General features: G+C 41.0%; 2 protein-coding genes across 2 annotated transcripts; both read left to right on the forward strand.

Moving 5' to 3' along the window:
* The first annotated feature begins 5,120 nt into the window (after positions 1-5,120).
* On the forward strand, positions 5,121-5,993 carry LOC145816754 (uncharacterized). Its single transcript, XM_082912704.1, has 2 exons — positions 5,121-5,269; positions 5,330-5,993. Exons 1-2 carry the CDS (start codon positions 5,121-5,123, stop codon positions 5,991-5,993), a joined length of 813 nt encoding a protein of 270 aa, XP_082768830.1.
* Positions 5,994-6,078: 85 nt separating this feature from the next.
* Positions 6,079-6,429, forward strand: LOC145816755 (uncharacterized). Its single transcript, XM_082912706.1, has one exon. The coding sequence runs from the start codon at positions 6,079-6,081 to the stop codon at positions 6,427-6,429; it is 351 nt and encodes a 116-aa protein (XP_082768832.1).
* The last annotated feature ends 9,960 nt before the right edge of the window (positions 6,430-16,389 follow it).

Raw genomic sequence — 16,389 nt, forward strand, 5'->3', positions numbered from 1 at the left:
AAGAAGAAGAGGAAGATCTAGTCCTAACAATTGAAGAAGATCCAAGATAACATCTCAATCTGGGGATTGCTCATGGCATCACGAGAACACTGGCAGGCTATGCTCACTGCATTAAGCAAAGCCAAGTTGTTCATTGATACTATGCCAGATTAGCTAGTGTCATTGATCACGCCAACTAGGCCAATTCCATCTATGACTTTCTCAGATAAAGAACTCCCTCCAGAAGATTGGAGCATAACAAACCTTTGTATGTGTCTCTGGAATACCAGAAAAAGTGGGCTCCTGTGGTCTTAATTGACACTGGATTGGCCATAAATGTGTACCCTTTGCGCACTACTTATGCGATAGGGTTCAAGCTAGTAGACTTTGCACTGACAAATTAGCTAATTCGAGTATATGATAATACTAGCCGAGAGGTTATGGGCACCATTAAAATAGAGATTTTGGTGGGACCATCTGAGTATGAAACTGAGTTCCACGTTATAAATGTACCGGCAACCTTTAACTTGCAGTTGGGTAGGCCATAGTTGCATCAAATGAAAGCCGTTTCCTCCACAATGCAACAATTTGTCAAATACGCACATGTTGGAAGGATCGCTACTATCTTCAGAAATTCATCTATCCACCCTCCGCCTGAGGTGATAACCCTAGTAGATAAATCATGGAGAATAAGATGTTTTTCTTTTTGGATTCACTTTAGCTGAAGCCCAGTTAGTCCAGACTATCATGGTAGATAAATACGAGATATACTTGAGTGCTCAATCAATCTACTTCATGAGCAAATTAGGACACATCCTGGGAATGTGGCTTGGAAAGAATGGAAGAAAAGGTGTTTCTATGGCAGGGGAGGTTACCCACAACCCTCATTCATTTGGTTTAGGGTACGAACCCACGAATGACTATTGGAAGAAGAAGGAGAATGAGGCGAGAGAAAGGGTTAAAGCTAAGAAGGTTGGCAAGCAGTATGAGTTGAAATATAAACCAGTCCAGGGGATCTTGAATGGGCATTTTATAAAAGAGGGAGATTATTTTCCCTTTTGTGGTTTTCTTGAACCATGGGTTCACCCCAAGACAAAGGAGCATCTCCCCAGATTTGAGGTTTTCTTTGATCACCAACTGTTTGAGAGTGAGGATGAGGAAGAAAACTTCGAAAATGGCATGGACCAGAAATGATTTCGGTTTAGACATGACCCGTTTATTGTCGAGCGGTCTTTGAGAACTCTCAGTACTTTTGTAGGCTTGGAAAAGTACTGGGAGGTGGTGTTCTTTGCTCGAGCAGTCTCACTTTTGTGTCTGGTCGCTTGAGTAGTGTTTTGGTCGCTCGAGCGATTTGCGCATATATCAGTTCGTAAAACTCACTTTTGGAGTCACTTTTTCATATATATCTCTCTCTCTCTAAACATTTCAAAATCCTAAATCTAGACCTTCTCTCTCTAAAACTCATCTTTAACCTCCAAATACTCTTAATCTATTGATCTATACACCCTAGTCCCTTTGATAAAAAGGTAGAGTTCACCTAGAGCTTTATTTTAATTAGAACAAAGTTAGTTTTTGGCTTCGTCGAGGTTTCTCCACTCTCTCCCTTGTCTTCTACCTTTGAGGTAGGGATTTCTATACACTTTTGTATGGTTTTTAACTTAGTTATTTGCTTTTCTAAACAATATTGTGATTTAGGGATTTTTCGATAAGCCTAGGGTTTTGGTTTTAAAATCAAAATAGGGGTTTTCAAAATGGATATGTGGAAATGATTGTGGATTTGTAAATGTGGTGGAGTTGTGATAAAATGGTGGATTTTATCCTTGGAATTGGTTTATAAAGAAAAGGAAATTTTGCCCTAAAATGTGAACATTTAATTTTGTAAAGAGGAAATGGAAATGATGTTGGATTTTATGAAATTGGAATAATGATGATGATGATGATGATGATGGAGTTGGATATGCATTATCACTGCCATTTTGAAATTTTGGAAAGTTTATCTTTATTGGAAATTATCTTTTGTTTAGAGATACCTGTTTTGGGTTATTGGTGGATGATAGCTATGATTGTTGTAGAAATTAAATGAGAATTAGGAGAATTGAAACTAATTTCTCATCCATTTGCATTGAGCATTGTTGCATATTTAACACATTGAAAATGTATACTGTTTTGAGAAAAAGGGGTGAATACCTTGGTGAATCTGGGTAGGGAGTTTGGTTGTGGTATTATTGTTGGCTTGTGTGTCCTTGGTGAAAGCCCAAAAATCTGCGAGGTTAGGTGCCGATCCTTCCGGTTAGTACTGGTAAAAATGACAATTAATAGTGCTTGTATAGTCTACTTGCAGACACGTACCTAGAGATTCCAGTGTTGTATCCACTGCCCTATTTTCTATTGTAAAGGAAATGATTTCATAAATTGTGATATCACTGGCATTGCATGGTTTTTGGAAAGAGATATAAAACATTTTGACATGAGTATTGCATATGCATTCACCTTATAACTTTGTTAAGATTCATACACTGTATTAGAGTATCTCTACTAGGCTTCGGCTCACCCTATGTGGAAAACCATTTTCAGGTGCTGATGATATGCCTCCACTAAGGCCGTAGCTTGGGATGAGTTGGAGCCAAGAGCTTCTTTTTGTTATTGTTGTAATTATTTTGTACAAGCCTAGGGCTTTATTTGTATTGAGTTTCAAACTCACTTTTGTTGTAACTAAGCATTGTCTTGGAAAGTTGTAGCCAATAGAGCCAATAGGTCATGTTTGATTCACAAAACTAATAGTGAAGTATTAATAATCCTATTAAATTAGTGTGGTATTCACTATCCAATTGGATTAATATTCATTGGATTAATAATCCCACCCCTACCCCATTACTAATAATCCTACAAATTTGTTGGATTAATTATCCTAAACCAAAATGTTAAAACAAACATAGGATAATTGGGCCCATGGATTAATAATCTCAATCCCATGCTCTAATCCACCTAATCAAACATGCCAATAGGGTATTACTTTATTGGTTTAACTTTTATTTTGTATTGCTTACTTGTGGCACATGCTATAGATTTAGCGTTAGGACTTATGAATGCATAACTGCATGTGTTGACTTTTGTACAATGGAATCATATGAATGAAGGATAATACTTTGGTACATGGTGTTATTTAATTAATAGTGTGAGATGGTTTTATTTGTCATTATTTTCGAGGCGTTACAACAACCATCTGGGCAAAGCAGAAGGGGACAAAGTGGAGTTGACACTGGTTGATTATGAAACTAGCATGGAATTACAGGGTTTTGAGGATGTCAATGTTTTTGTTATTGGGGAACGATCGTCTATGGACTGTAATGACCTTATCTTGGATGCATCTAAGGCACCTCGTTTGACTTGGCAACTTGAGAAGGGTCGCATTGTGGAGTTTGAATCTGATAACGAGTCCAAGTCTACTTCTATTGAGTCTGTAGAGTCAAAGTCGGAGTCAGACTCAGACTCAAGTTCTTCTGGTAGTTCTGAGTCGAGTGATTCTGGGGTTGATAACCCAAATACCACTGTCTTGTCTTAGTCGCCTTTTTTGTTTTCTTTTGAGTCCATTGTATTTACTGAACCAGGCCTGATGAATGAGAATTATGTAGGTTGTGCTTACTTTTTTGTGCCTTTAATTTATTGCATTGACCAAGATTTTCAAAATTTTGATGAAAATGAAGAGGAAAAAATTCCTCGGGCTTTGAAAAATTTGATTAATTGAGAGGAGGAGAGGCCTGCAAAACCTTTGATGGATGAGATTGTTTCGATTAATGTGGGTACTAAGAAGGATCCTCGTATGATCTAGATTGTTTCTACACTATCTTTGAAGGAACGCAAGCGATTAATCGCTTTGTTAAAAGAATTTAAAGATGTTTTTGCATGGTCTTATGAAGACATGCCTGGAATCGATCATGAGATTGCCAAGCATAGGATCCCTCTTGATCTCGAGGCCCAACTTGTTAAGTAGAAGCTCCATAGAATTCGGCTAGATTGGGCATTGAAGATTAAAAAGGAGGTCACCAAGTAGATCAATGCGGGATTTTTGATTCTGTCAGAATATCCGACGTGGTTGGTAAACATTGTGCAGGTTCCAAAGAATGATGGCAGGATCTGAGTCTGTGTCAGTTTCAGAGATTTGAATAAGGTTAACCCTAACGATGATTTCCCGTTGGCACACATTGATGAATTGGTAGACTTCACGGCAGGTCACATTTTGCTTTTATTTATGGATAGATTTTTAGGGTATAATCAGATCTCTATGGCACCTGAAGATAGAGAGAAGATGACATTCACTACTCAGTGGAGGACTTATTGTTATCGAGTTATACCATTCGGGTTGAAAAACACTGGAGCCACCTACCAAAGAGCAGCACCCACTATATTGCATGACATGATTCACGGTGAGGTTGAAGTATATGTGGATGATATGATTGTCAAATGCAACGGACAGGAAGGTCACCATGACGCATTGAGAAGATTCTTCAAAAGAATTTGAGAGTGCACGTTAAGGCTAAATCCGTAAAAATGTACCTTTGGGGTAACTGTAGGAAAAATGTTGGGGTTGTTGATGATGCAACGCGGAATTGAGGTCGACTCGTCCAAAATCAAAGCCATCTTAGAAATTTCCCCGCCAATGATTGAAAAGGAGGTGCGAGGCTTTCTAGGGAAAATACAATTCATAAGAAGGTTTATTTCTAATTTAGCCTCTACTTGTGAACCACTATTTTGCATGCTGAAGAAAGCGAAGAAGTTCCAATGGGATAACCGATGCAATTACGCTTTTGAACAAATCAAGCAATACCTGCAGAACCCGCCCCTGTTACCCCCGAGCCAGGAAAACCATTGATCCTATACCTATTAGTGACTGAGTCTACTATGGACTGCATGCTAGCGCAAGAATCAGAAGAGAAAGTAGAAAAGGCCATATACTATCTGAGCAAGAAAATGCTGGAATATGAGACCTGCTACACCCATCTTGAAAAGACTTTTCTAGCCTTGGTTTGGGCCACTAGGAAGTTGAGGCATTACTTGTTAGCACACTCAGTAATCTTGGTTTCGAGATTCGATCCCATCAAATATCTCTTTGAGAAACCAGCACTTACCAGTAGGTTAGCTAGATGGATGCTTTTGCTGTCCGAGTTCTCTATCTTCGTTATGTCACTTGCAAATCTGTCAAAGGGAGAGCTGTAGCCGAGTTTTTGGAAAACCACTCGGTCAATGGAAAAGAAGACAGGGAGTACGAATTCCTGGATGAAGAGATCCTGCAGTTAGAAGAGGACACTTGGAGATTGTATTTTGATGGAGCTGCTAATTAGTATGGATACAGGATAGGAGTGTTGCTCATAGCACCAGATGATTCCCATGTACCCCTAGCCTTCAAGCTTCGATTTGAAGTATCCAACAACCAAGTAGAGTATAAATCATGTATAGCTGGACTGGAAGCAGCCCTAGAACTTGGGGCAATGAGATTGGATGTGACTGGAGACTCAAACCTAGTTGTGTCCCAAGCTAATGGAGGTTGGAAAGTGAAGGAAGAGAATATGCAAGTCTATCATCAAACCTTGGATACGTTGATTCTGAGGTTCGAACGATTGACATTTACACACTTGGTAAGGGAGAACAATAGGTTTACTTATGCTTTGGAAACCCTAGCTTCGATGGTGGACATACCAATTGGGGTGAGGATGTGTCTGATTATCATAGAGCAAAGGAACACACTGGCGTACGAGATGATTGCTATGATAGAAGAAGCCCAAGGTGAGGATCTTTGGTATTTTGACATTTGGAATTTTCTGAAGAAAATGACATACCTGCAAGGGGCAAATGATAAGGACAAAAGGGGGATACGACATATGGCCACTCAATTCATTATCTGCGGAGACAAGCTTTACAGAAGGGGTCATTTGGGAATGCATAAGTTATGTGTGGAGAAAAATGAAGTGAAGTGCATCATGGAAGTTGTCCATGGAGGGGAATGCAGGCTCATATGAATGGTATAATGCTAGCAAGAAAAATCCTTAGACAAAGATATTACTAGTTGACCATGGAAAATGATTATGTTAGTTTTGTTTAACGATGCCACAAGTGTCAGATTCATGTCAATCGCATGAACATTCTCCCATCAAAGTTCTGTGGCCTTTTTTAGTTTGGAGAATTGACATCATCGTGGCAGTAATGAAACGGTCGAATGGACATGAATTTATCCTGGTGATAATCGATTACTTCACAAAGTGTGTGGAGGCACAGTTGTATTCGGTGTTGAAGGTGTCGCACCTAGCCAAGTTTATCGGAAATAACATCATCTGTAGGTATGGGGTTCCAAATGAGAATGTTTCAGATAACGGTTCGCATTTCAAAGGAGACGTGATTGATTTACTCGAGAAATATAATGTGACTTCCCATAAGTCATCAACCTATAGACCATAGACCAATGAAACCGTTCAAGCAATAAACAAAAATATCAAGAATATCTTACAAAAGATGGTGGAAATCTACAAAGATTGGCCAGATAAACTACCTGTTGCATTATGGGGCTATAGGACATCGATCTGAATGTCTACTGGGGAAACCCCCTACTCTTTAGTCTATGGAATAGAGGTGGTGTTACTGATTGAGATGGAGGTGCTTTTGCTGAGGATCATGGCTGAATGTCAGATAGCAAAGGTTGATTGGCAATAGAATCACTTTGAAGAGTTGATGTTATTTAATGTGAGAAGATTGAAGGCCCCATACTATGTGTAGGGGTACAAGCTCAGGATTGCCCGAGCATTCAACAAGAAGGTTAAGTCCAGTTATCTGAATGAGGGAGATCTAGTATTGAAGGATAATAGGGCTCCAATTTAGACTGGTTGTTACATCATCAAGTCAATTTGGTCAAGAGGAGCAGTTATTCTAATGGATCTGAATGGACTCGAGTGTTAATAGATGATCAACATGGACAAGTTAAATAAATACTATCCTTAAGAGGCTCGCTGGTTCGAAAACCTGGAAGAGTGACCCAAGCAAAAGTTAGAGTAAGAAAAAGGAAAAAATAAATAAAGTGGAGCTTGCAAGGTTGAAAACCTGAAAGAGCAACTTTGGCAAAAGTTAGAGCGCAAAAGGAGAGCGTAAATACTCGAGTGAACCCTAATCGTGAACTACGTAAGGCTTGATTCTCTTCCTTGGGATATGTAGGCAACTTCATTCCAAAGTTCGGCTCCAACCATTTTCAACTCAGTTGTCCTGTCCATGATTGATCGATTCATTTCCCGGCTGCCTAGGCCTCATTTTCTGCAATAAATATGGTTGCAAGGGAGATCCAATTGGCAATGCAATAGTAAAAGGAGTGTAGAGAGTCCTGTACGAGAAGTTGATACGCAGTTGTGCATTTTGAGGGTTGATTCTGGGTATGTTAGGTGGTGGCCGTTTGCGGAAATATGTTTTGGTGTTTTAACAAAATTGATTGATTTTCTCATTCATTTCTTTGCAAAATAGACCTTTCATTAGACTGAGAGGAAGCTGTTTAATACCTACAATCTTTATTACATGATTCCAAAAAAAAAAAAAAGTGGAACAAACATGCTAATCTAAACTCCCATGCTAATTAAAACATTTTACATCATAAAGCTAAGGTCAAAGAAATAAACTAGGGACATAGTCAAGTCAAGTTCATGGCCCTCTACCCACAACATCAGAAGATTGCACTACTAAGAATGGACCCACATGTGCCTTCTCTTTAAGACAAACAAGCACCCACTAGAAATGGTGTCACTGAAGTTATCAATAGAAGCTAGGAGCTCCCTTATCCTCCAGGCAGTTGTAGACTGAGAGAGGTGCCTAGACCAAAGCAGAAATGAAACTGGATACTCAATCCCATCGGCAGGGCAAGTCTGATCATGTCCAAACTGGTGCCTAAATCGAAAAGGGAAGTAGAAGACGCAGTATGTTAGGCCGATCAATTGCACACCCGATTGATAGAACATACTACATGTCATTGGAGGCAAGTTCAACGAGGGGCAGCACCAAACAATGTTTGTTGCAAACCTGTCGTACATCCAGTCATACTACAAGCTGTTAGAAGGAAAATCTACTATTTGCGCTCAAAAGAAGTAATTCCTAGCTGAGTATCAAGCATAAGGAGCCACTACTTTCAACTTATCCATCAACCATACCTGGGGAGGGATGAAAAGTAAGAGATATTAAAGAATAAAGAGATGTACATTGAAAGGAAAAAGTGAAAAAGGGTTTTCAAGAAAAATTGAGTGAAGAGGGCTAGAGTGATATAAGAAAGATAAAGTGAGAAAGGGTGGGAAATAGTACTTGAAGAAGTAGTGGACTCCTTGTAAACCAGGAGGTCTCTCGTTGACGAAATGCGTACAAACCCATCAAAGTTTTAGATAACACTAAGTCCATACAACTCTGACCCTCCTGAAGTCGCTGGGCCACCTCGATGAGCCTGATGTTCGCCCTATCATCGTTGGAGTCAAGCAGGTAGTGTGAAAGTAAGCATATGCAAAGCGCATACTGGCGATGCCCTCGCCAAAAAGGCTTACTCCTATCTCCAATGATAGAAAATCGACGAATCAATCTAAACACGTCTAACCTTTCATCGTGAGCCAGGAACCGAGCCTTATTCAGAGTTAAACGACACATCTGAGCTAAGGCTTGAGCATTACCGAAATTAGGCTAATCCATGATTTCGTCATCCCAGGAAAGCTCCATTCATGCCCGAAATTGTGCAATGGTCGGACAGTGCTCCTGCACACCAAAGCAGAATACATGGGTAATTGGATCTTAGCAACAAATCGCTACCTGGTGGAATGGAAAATGGAGTGGGGTCCAACTCAGAGAAAAAAAAGCATTTAGGCTGAATCCCGTGAAATTCACTTTATTGGCGCTGTCCAAAGAGGTTATCTAATCCTGAAGCCTAGCTATGGTCGGGACCTCTATTTTTCAGAAGATACTCCTTAGTTTTTCCACTTTTGGAAAAGAAGTAGTTGCGAACCACCTTATAATGGGATAAGGTCACATGAGTGCTTGACAACTGTGTCCCATTGTCTGGCCAGAACCATTGACCGGTCGACCACTTTTGGCTCAGCAGGACAAAGTTTTTGCCAACTGACCCTTAGAATAGAAAAAAAAAGTGTAGCTTTGCAGTTTGGCTTGTTGATTTTGTTCCAGGTCTTGTTTTGAGTCATTCCCTTCCCACTAAGTGTAAATAGGTGTGTTTAGGTTATTTTTGCTATGTTATGCATTTATCGATTTGTATTTTATATTTCGATCAGTCATAGACATAATATCAGATTTAGAACTCATCCAAAAACAACCATTCTCAATTTCGTTTTCAAAATAAATGTGTTGTATGCTCGAGTGTGTTGCCATGCATGTTTAGATATGCAAGATGGTTTAAAAACAAAAGTATTCCTTTCATTACTCCCCAATCAAAAGTGTTACAAAAAATTTTCAAAAACCTATCTGAAGTTATACACGATCTTCTAACTACAAAGTAAAAGAAATATATAAAAAGAGAAATACAAAAAGAAGAGAATTAGGGTCAGCTCGCCCTCTTCATCCTCTTCGCCGGTGAAACCCTAGTGTCATTTCCATTAGTACCGTTACCCTTAGCCTCGACCACCGCCTCGTCCTCAGCCCCACCATCTCCAGAATCACTACCAGAGCCACTATCGTTTCCATTGCCACTGCCACCATCCTTGGAGCCACTGCTCTCCTCCTCATCATCATCACCATCACCATCACCATCGGCCTTACTGCCCTTCGAGTGCTCGATGTCGACACTCGCATCCCCTTTGTGATCCTCAAATGTTTCATCAGTAGCAAGGTCCTCCTTTCTAGAAGCAATGGGGGTCCTCTCTAAAGAGGAAGAGCTCTCTACTACATGGGCACCTCTGCCTTTGCCTCTATCAGGGCACCCTTGCCACGACCTCTGTCAGTGCCTCTCCCTTGAGCTGGAGGATGTTCTACTGCCCTCTCGGTTGCGGGAGGATGTATCACCGGTACCACATCAAGTTGAAATGAGGGGTTCACAAGAAACAAAATGTTAGATATGAAGAGTATATGGATGAATACAGTCTATGAAAGTGTATTTGTGACACCCCTGTTCTATATTATGCTAATTGGTCCCAAATGCCAATGTGATTATATGTTTTGATATGATTTTGTGTGTCATTATGCGAATATATATGATTTTGAAGTTTTATCTGTTCATCGTAGGAATATCTGTTTGAATAACCTGCTTTGGAAATTAAATTGAGGGCCTTATCGGCCACAGAACCCTAAATAGACTACGCCATTGTGATTGGCATAATTTTTAGAGCCTACGGTGAAATTTAATTGAAAATTGATTCTGGTCAATTTAAACTGATTAAATTGATAAATTAAGTATCCCATTATTTTATATTAAAATATTTGTTAGTGGGGCTTGTTGTATATTTGCATTGCACTCTCCTTTAGCTCTCTTAAAACTCAAAATCTGAGTTAGACAATTGAGAGTGAGAGAGAGGCCGGCTATAGAGAGAGAAAGGAAGAGACTTGAGCAATTTTTGGCTCTAGCTTGGGAATTTGAAGATTTAACTCAAGAATTGACTAGAATTTGGAAGATTAAAGCTCCTAGGTGAGTAACCAACCCCTAACTCATGAATTTGAGTTGTGATTTCGTGAATTGAAGATTAATTTGTGATCTAGAACATGAAAGGAGTTGGTTTTGATGAATTTGAAGACTATATATGCATGCATGTATGTATTGTTTTGAATTTTCATATTTGAGCTTCAAATCCATGTATTTGACCATCTTTTCATCATATGAGATGAGAATGAAGGTTATATGTCACATGCATGTACAATCCATGGAAGTAGAAGCTTTGAATGCATGAAATGGTTACATTGGTAATAAGTTGGTGGAAAATGAGCCATGTATGTAGATAAATTATGAAATTGAGCTTCAATATGTTGTAATTCTATGTTTGTACCATGTTAGTACATGATTATGTGAAGTTTGGACCGAAATCATGCATTTAGAGCCTTTGAATGTCGAGATGAAGCTCAAGAACTCAATCTGGAAAACCCAGATTTTCGATGTCCGCTCGAGCGGGTGAAGTGCCGCTCGAGCGGAGAAAACGAGCTCCCAGCATTTTTTTTTGCAAACATGGTTCCTGCTCGAGCGGGGAGCTATGTTGACGGGCAGTACGCTCGAGCGGCCGAGTTCACGCTCGAGCTGGAATTGAAGGCAACCAGTACTTTCGCAGACCTAGGGGTCCACTCGAGCGGGGAAGTCCATGCTCGAGCGGGGACCCTATTTTTTGAAATCCTGTTTTTGCATTTTGTGTTCTGTTTTCCGTTCTCTTTCACTTGCAAGCACTCTTAGGCATATGTTAAGTATTGTAAATGAGTTAATGAGATAATAATAAAGTCTAAAGAGGAATATGTGAATTAAAGAACGGATTGAACTGTTAATGACCCTTTTGTGTTCATGAAACGTGTAGGGTCAAGCTCCAGGGCAAATCCACAAGCCGATCACTGTGAGTAATATCAATATTTGAAAGCTTGTCAATGTCCAATTGTTATTCCCTTATAAACTTTATGAGTTGTTAATTGGGATTGTGGACAAAAGTCTGGCAGGAATCAATGAATGGACCAAAGGTCGTTTTGATATAAATGAACGGACCAAAGGTCGTTTTGATGTGAATGAATGGACCAAAGGTCGTTTTGATATAAATGAATGGACCGAAGGTCATTTTGATGCAAATGAATGGACCAAAGGTCGTTTTGACATATGTGAGGGGGCCGAAGGCCGTTTTGACATGAATGAGTAGGCCGAAGGCCGTTTTGACATGAACGAGTGGGCCAAAGGCCGTTTTGACATAAATGAATGGGCCGAAGGCCATTTTGATAGAAATGAATGGGCCGAAGGCCGTTTCGACATAAGTGAATGGGCCGAAGGCCGTTTTGCCATGAATGGAAACCCGAATGGGCCAAAGGCCAGAATGTTTGGAACTACAGTTACTTGATTTGCATTTCGTATAGTCATATATATTTGTTAAATAGAAGTATGAATTGGGCCCAAGGCCGTTTGGAGCATGTTGTTCTACATATTGTTATGTAACTGTCATATTTGATATTATTCACTGGGCTATCGCTCACACTCATTCATGTGTTTTGTAGGTGAGCCAAGAGAAGCACAAACCCAGCCCCAGTGAAGTCTGCTAGGAACAACATGAGTTTTGGGAGAGTCAGCCTTGTGCCTCGCGCATGAGACCATCCTTGCCCTTTTATTATGTACATATGTTTTGTCTTGTTGGCAAGGGCCTAGTGTATGTCTGTACATAGTCTGTTATAGGTTGACTCATTTTGGATGATCCTGTCTGTAATGAGTTTTGTGAAACTGTACTTTTGATGTGGGTTATTAACGTATCTGAGTATGGTTTGTTTGATGTGCATATAAGCACGGCTCTATGGACAAAGTTTTTAATTTTTGCTTCCGTTTGGCCCCCTTTACTCTGACAAGTCATCTTGTTTCGGTCTGAGGCCATAGGTAATCACAGGATTACTGGCCGGTCATGTCCTTAACCCATAGGGGCGGGTTCGGGTCGTGACAGTATTAGAATAGAAGTATGGGACAAACAGTACAGAATGGGTCGAAATGTGATACTTGAACGCTAGCTGTGGCAAGGGCATGCTCCCTCATTCGCACCATGTAGACTAGGGACTTAATCACCTTAAAGCATCGCTCGGTGTAGGCCGCAGAAGGCTGTAAACAAAAATGAAAGCATAAAAGTGGAGTAAAGTAGTGTAAGGCAAGAGTAAAGCAAAATGAATCAGTATGTAGGGTATTTGAGAAAGCTATGGAAAGGATAAGATGTATCTATCTCATATCTTGAGTGAGGGTGAGCACCTGATCCCCAGGAAGCTCTAAAGGAACCTTCCTAAGGGCATCACTCAACCTCATATATGTAATTGAGAAATGGAGTGTTGGAAAGCCGATGGCAGGGTCGATCACTGCAGCAGAAGTTGCAGGAGCTGCACCTCTTGGCGCCGGAGCATCGACAAGAAGATGAATAATAGTTGTGGCATCTCCTAACACTCAGACAACATCTAAAGTAAATAAGAGGCATGATATGGGACCACAAGAAGGTGACGTAATCCCTAAACACATGGAATAGGTCTGCATCCTAACCATTCAACATGGCCTCAAGTTCAACTGTGTTAGTGATTAGGTTAGCAGTCCTCATACAGGCACACAGATGAGATGGAATGTCCAAAACTGTGTGGTCTAAGGTTTGGCACAGGAAACGCTCTCCCAAGTACCAAGCTTAGCTGAAAAGGCCCTCAAACAATATCCTTGCTTAGGAGGCTACCCAGGATCCAGCATACCTCTCTCTTTTAGCTTGGTGCATGGCTACTCAAGGGTGCTAGTCAACTTGCATGCATGAGAGAATGAGTCGCAATCAAGGATCTAAATGAAGAGATGAAAGAATGATAAGGCAGATTGAAATGAGTTCTAAATGTTTACCCGGGCAGGGGTCACAGTGTCGAAGAAGTAGCAAAACTGGGTGAAGCTGAGAAACTGGCGATCTCGCGGCCTAAGGGCCTCATCAAAATATAGAGACCAGGGTACCGCCCAACTAGTCTCGTGCATGGGGATTGAAGCTAACTCGAGGAAGTAGGAGTACGCCCATATCTACATAAGAAAAGAGGACTAGCATCAGATAGCAGGTAGAAATAAGATCATGAATGTACAAAGTAAAAAATACAACAAAGTGAACTAAAGGGATAGAGGGTACCTCCTATCACGCTAATAGCATCCCAATAACCTCTCCTTCTGCGTGGGAGGATGAACTCGCATAATTGTACAAGGTGGCTAAGCCGACGCCTCCCTAGTCATAATCCCTCATCCAGGGGATATCCACTATCGTACTCAAAAAGTACAATCCAACAGTATTCTCCCTGTTCGCAAATAGGGTAGTACCGAGGACATATAGAAGGAATTCGTGGGCATACTGAGCAGTAGCCTTCGAAGTGTTGCGGTGTGTGTCGTGGAACCTCCGATGTAGCCAGCTATAGCAGATGATCCCCGGGCCGTCCTGTGGGGAAACCTCTCCAAGCAAATAAAGCTAAGCGACATCCAAGGATCCTATATCAGAGTCGAAAGGGATTGGATCACCCTTTATCGGGAGAACGGTGATCATAGAGAAGTTGTAGGGGGGTCATTGTCATCTCCCCCATAGAAGAGAAGTGAAAGAAGTTGGTGGCATCCCACCACCTCTCTATAAGAGCTGCGATGGCCGATCAAGTGGCCTGCAGCTGGGTAATCTCCAATCAAAATGTGCTAAAGCCGGCCTTCTCTACTAAGGCTCGAACTTTAGTGGGGAGAACCTGGTACCAATGATAAGGGAATAGAACTGTCCCATATCCTTTCATTTGGCAGTCGTTGTCCTGTTGCAAGAAAGTTGATTAATATAGTGTAGATATGAGCAAATGTAAAGGGGATATATAGGTTTGAGATCAAGGGTTACTAGTCAAAAATCATGGGATAGGTGCAGCTGTCGCTCTTGGAGTAACTTATCCGGGGCAACCCCTTGCCTAAACTCAGTAAACGTAAGCATACTACCGAGAATCTGGCGGTGGATGTCGGCCCGATAAGTGGCCGGATCGAATGGCCTGTGGTGAAGTAGAGGTAGCTTGGGACCAAACATGGGAGAGTGATGTCATCTGCTGCCATATCTAGGTTGTCTACCTGGACACCTACATCCTCGACAAGCTTATGAGCACTGGCCTCGCAGCTGGGAAAGGCATGCAAATCTTTGGGAAAGCGAGGGGCAGTGTCCTTATGAGGAATATTAGATGTCCACCAAGAGGGATTGATGTGGGTGAACCGAAAATGAGAGAAAGGGAGGAAGAGAAACTAAAAGCCCAACCTGGGTCACCTGAAAACCCAAAAAACAAAGTGGGAAAAGAGAAACCAAAGGAAATAAGTGGGAGGCTAGACCAAGATGTGTGAAGCACATAATAAAGGGAGGGAAACTCAAACTCAACCAAATCACAAACCAATCAATTCAAAGTGTAGAGGGAAGTGCTGGTTTCAAAGGAAAAAGGGCATGGATCGTTGGGTAACGCGAGGGAGTGAGGAAATCTAGAGAGGGAGGGAGTGAGGAAGAGAGGAAAGGTATTTTGGATGCTGAAGTCGAAATAAATTGTTGGTTTAATTTCATAAACTTTTTGGGAGGTGAAAGGTTGAAATTATCTCTAGAAAACCCGAAATAGCCAGTCGATCCATCATATGTTCGGCCAGCCAATTCTTTGATTGGCAACCGAAATAAGTGGCCGACATGGGTCTTTTGTATGGGCATAGCCTATTTTTTGTCCAAATGAGCCGTGTTTGTGACTAAAAAGAAGAATTGATGCCAATTAGGGTCAATACAGAGTTAACATGTCAATATGTGCCCAGAAAACGAAGCCACACAAACAAAGGAAGTTGATTGATGCATAAGAAGATTTCGATTAAACAAGAGAGGGTCACAAAAGATTTCCAAGCTAAAAAGAAGGTCCTAGTCATTACAGGCAAACCATATTTCACAATAGGGTAGTTCTAGGATGTACATGTCCTAAACATCATTAGTTTATATGCACTGAAGGCCTTATGTACATGAAGGTGTTCCCCTTTGTTCTTCAAAAAGCAAAATGAAAAGAAAGATGAGCCCAAAGTTGGCCTAAGTTGTGAGAGATAGGCTGTAATGATGCAGGAGGTTTGAAAGGTTTTCCAGTGCATCATCCTCATGTCTAGAATCACCATGATCATTAGAGTTTCCCTCGGTGTCAGAGGCGGTTTCCATATCATCTCTACCATCGCTACTTACCACTAGAGAATCCGGAGGGGGTGGTCAAAACAACTCCAAGCTTTCATCCTAAAACCAAGAGATTTATGTTATTGAAGAAAGAAGTGGAGAACGACGGTGTGGAATGGGAAACAAGCTGCAAATTCAGAGTATTTACCTTTAGAAAGGTGGTGGGATGATGAGACAAAGACCCGTAAATAAGGTACTTTGATTGTACCCATGAGCCGACGTTGGGTTGAGTCTATAAAAATGGCCATGAGCACAAGCATAGGTTAAGGATCGATTGTTAACCTCACTACGGCCATGAACTCTTCTCCCGTTGTCGATGGTGGGTTCTTCCGAGACCACCCATGGCTCCTCTCTCCTTTTACAGTCAAGTCTTCTCCTACAACCATAGCCGCTGGAAGGAGTTCTTGAATGTATTACCTTCAAGTCAAGAACCATGACATCATCAAAGATCTCATTAGATAAACCATCAAAGTCAAAATAGTGAGGAGAATCCATATCTTGAGAGACATTGGAAAAGGGAGGAAGAGAAAGGTTGTGACCCATTTTAAGT

This window comes from Camellia sinensis, unplaced genomic scaffold (genome assembly GCF_055761805.1).
Source record: "Camellia sinensis isolate YWXY unplaced genomic scaffold, ASM5576180v1 Unanchor4, whole genome shotgun sequence".
Lineage (NCBI taxonomy): Eukaryota > Viridiplantae > Streptophyta > Magnoliopsida > Ericales > Theaceae > Camellia > Camellia sinensis.

Coding starts and splice junctions, on each gene's coding strand:
- LOC145816754 (XM_082912704.1), top strand. CDS start 5,121: ATGGATGCTTTTGCTGTCCGAGTTCTCTATCTTCGTTATGTCACTTGC. Junction 5,270..5,329: donor CTGGATGAAGAGATCCTGCA/GTTAGAAGAGGA, acceptor GTATGGATACAG/GATAGGAGTGTTGCTCATAG.
- LOC145816755 (XM_082912706.1), top strand. CDS start 6,079: ATGCCACAAGTGTCAGATTCATGTCAATCGCATGAACATTCTCCCATC.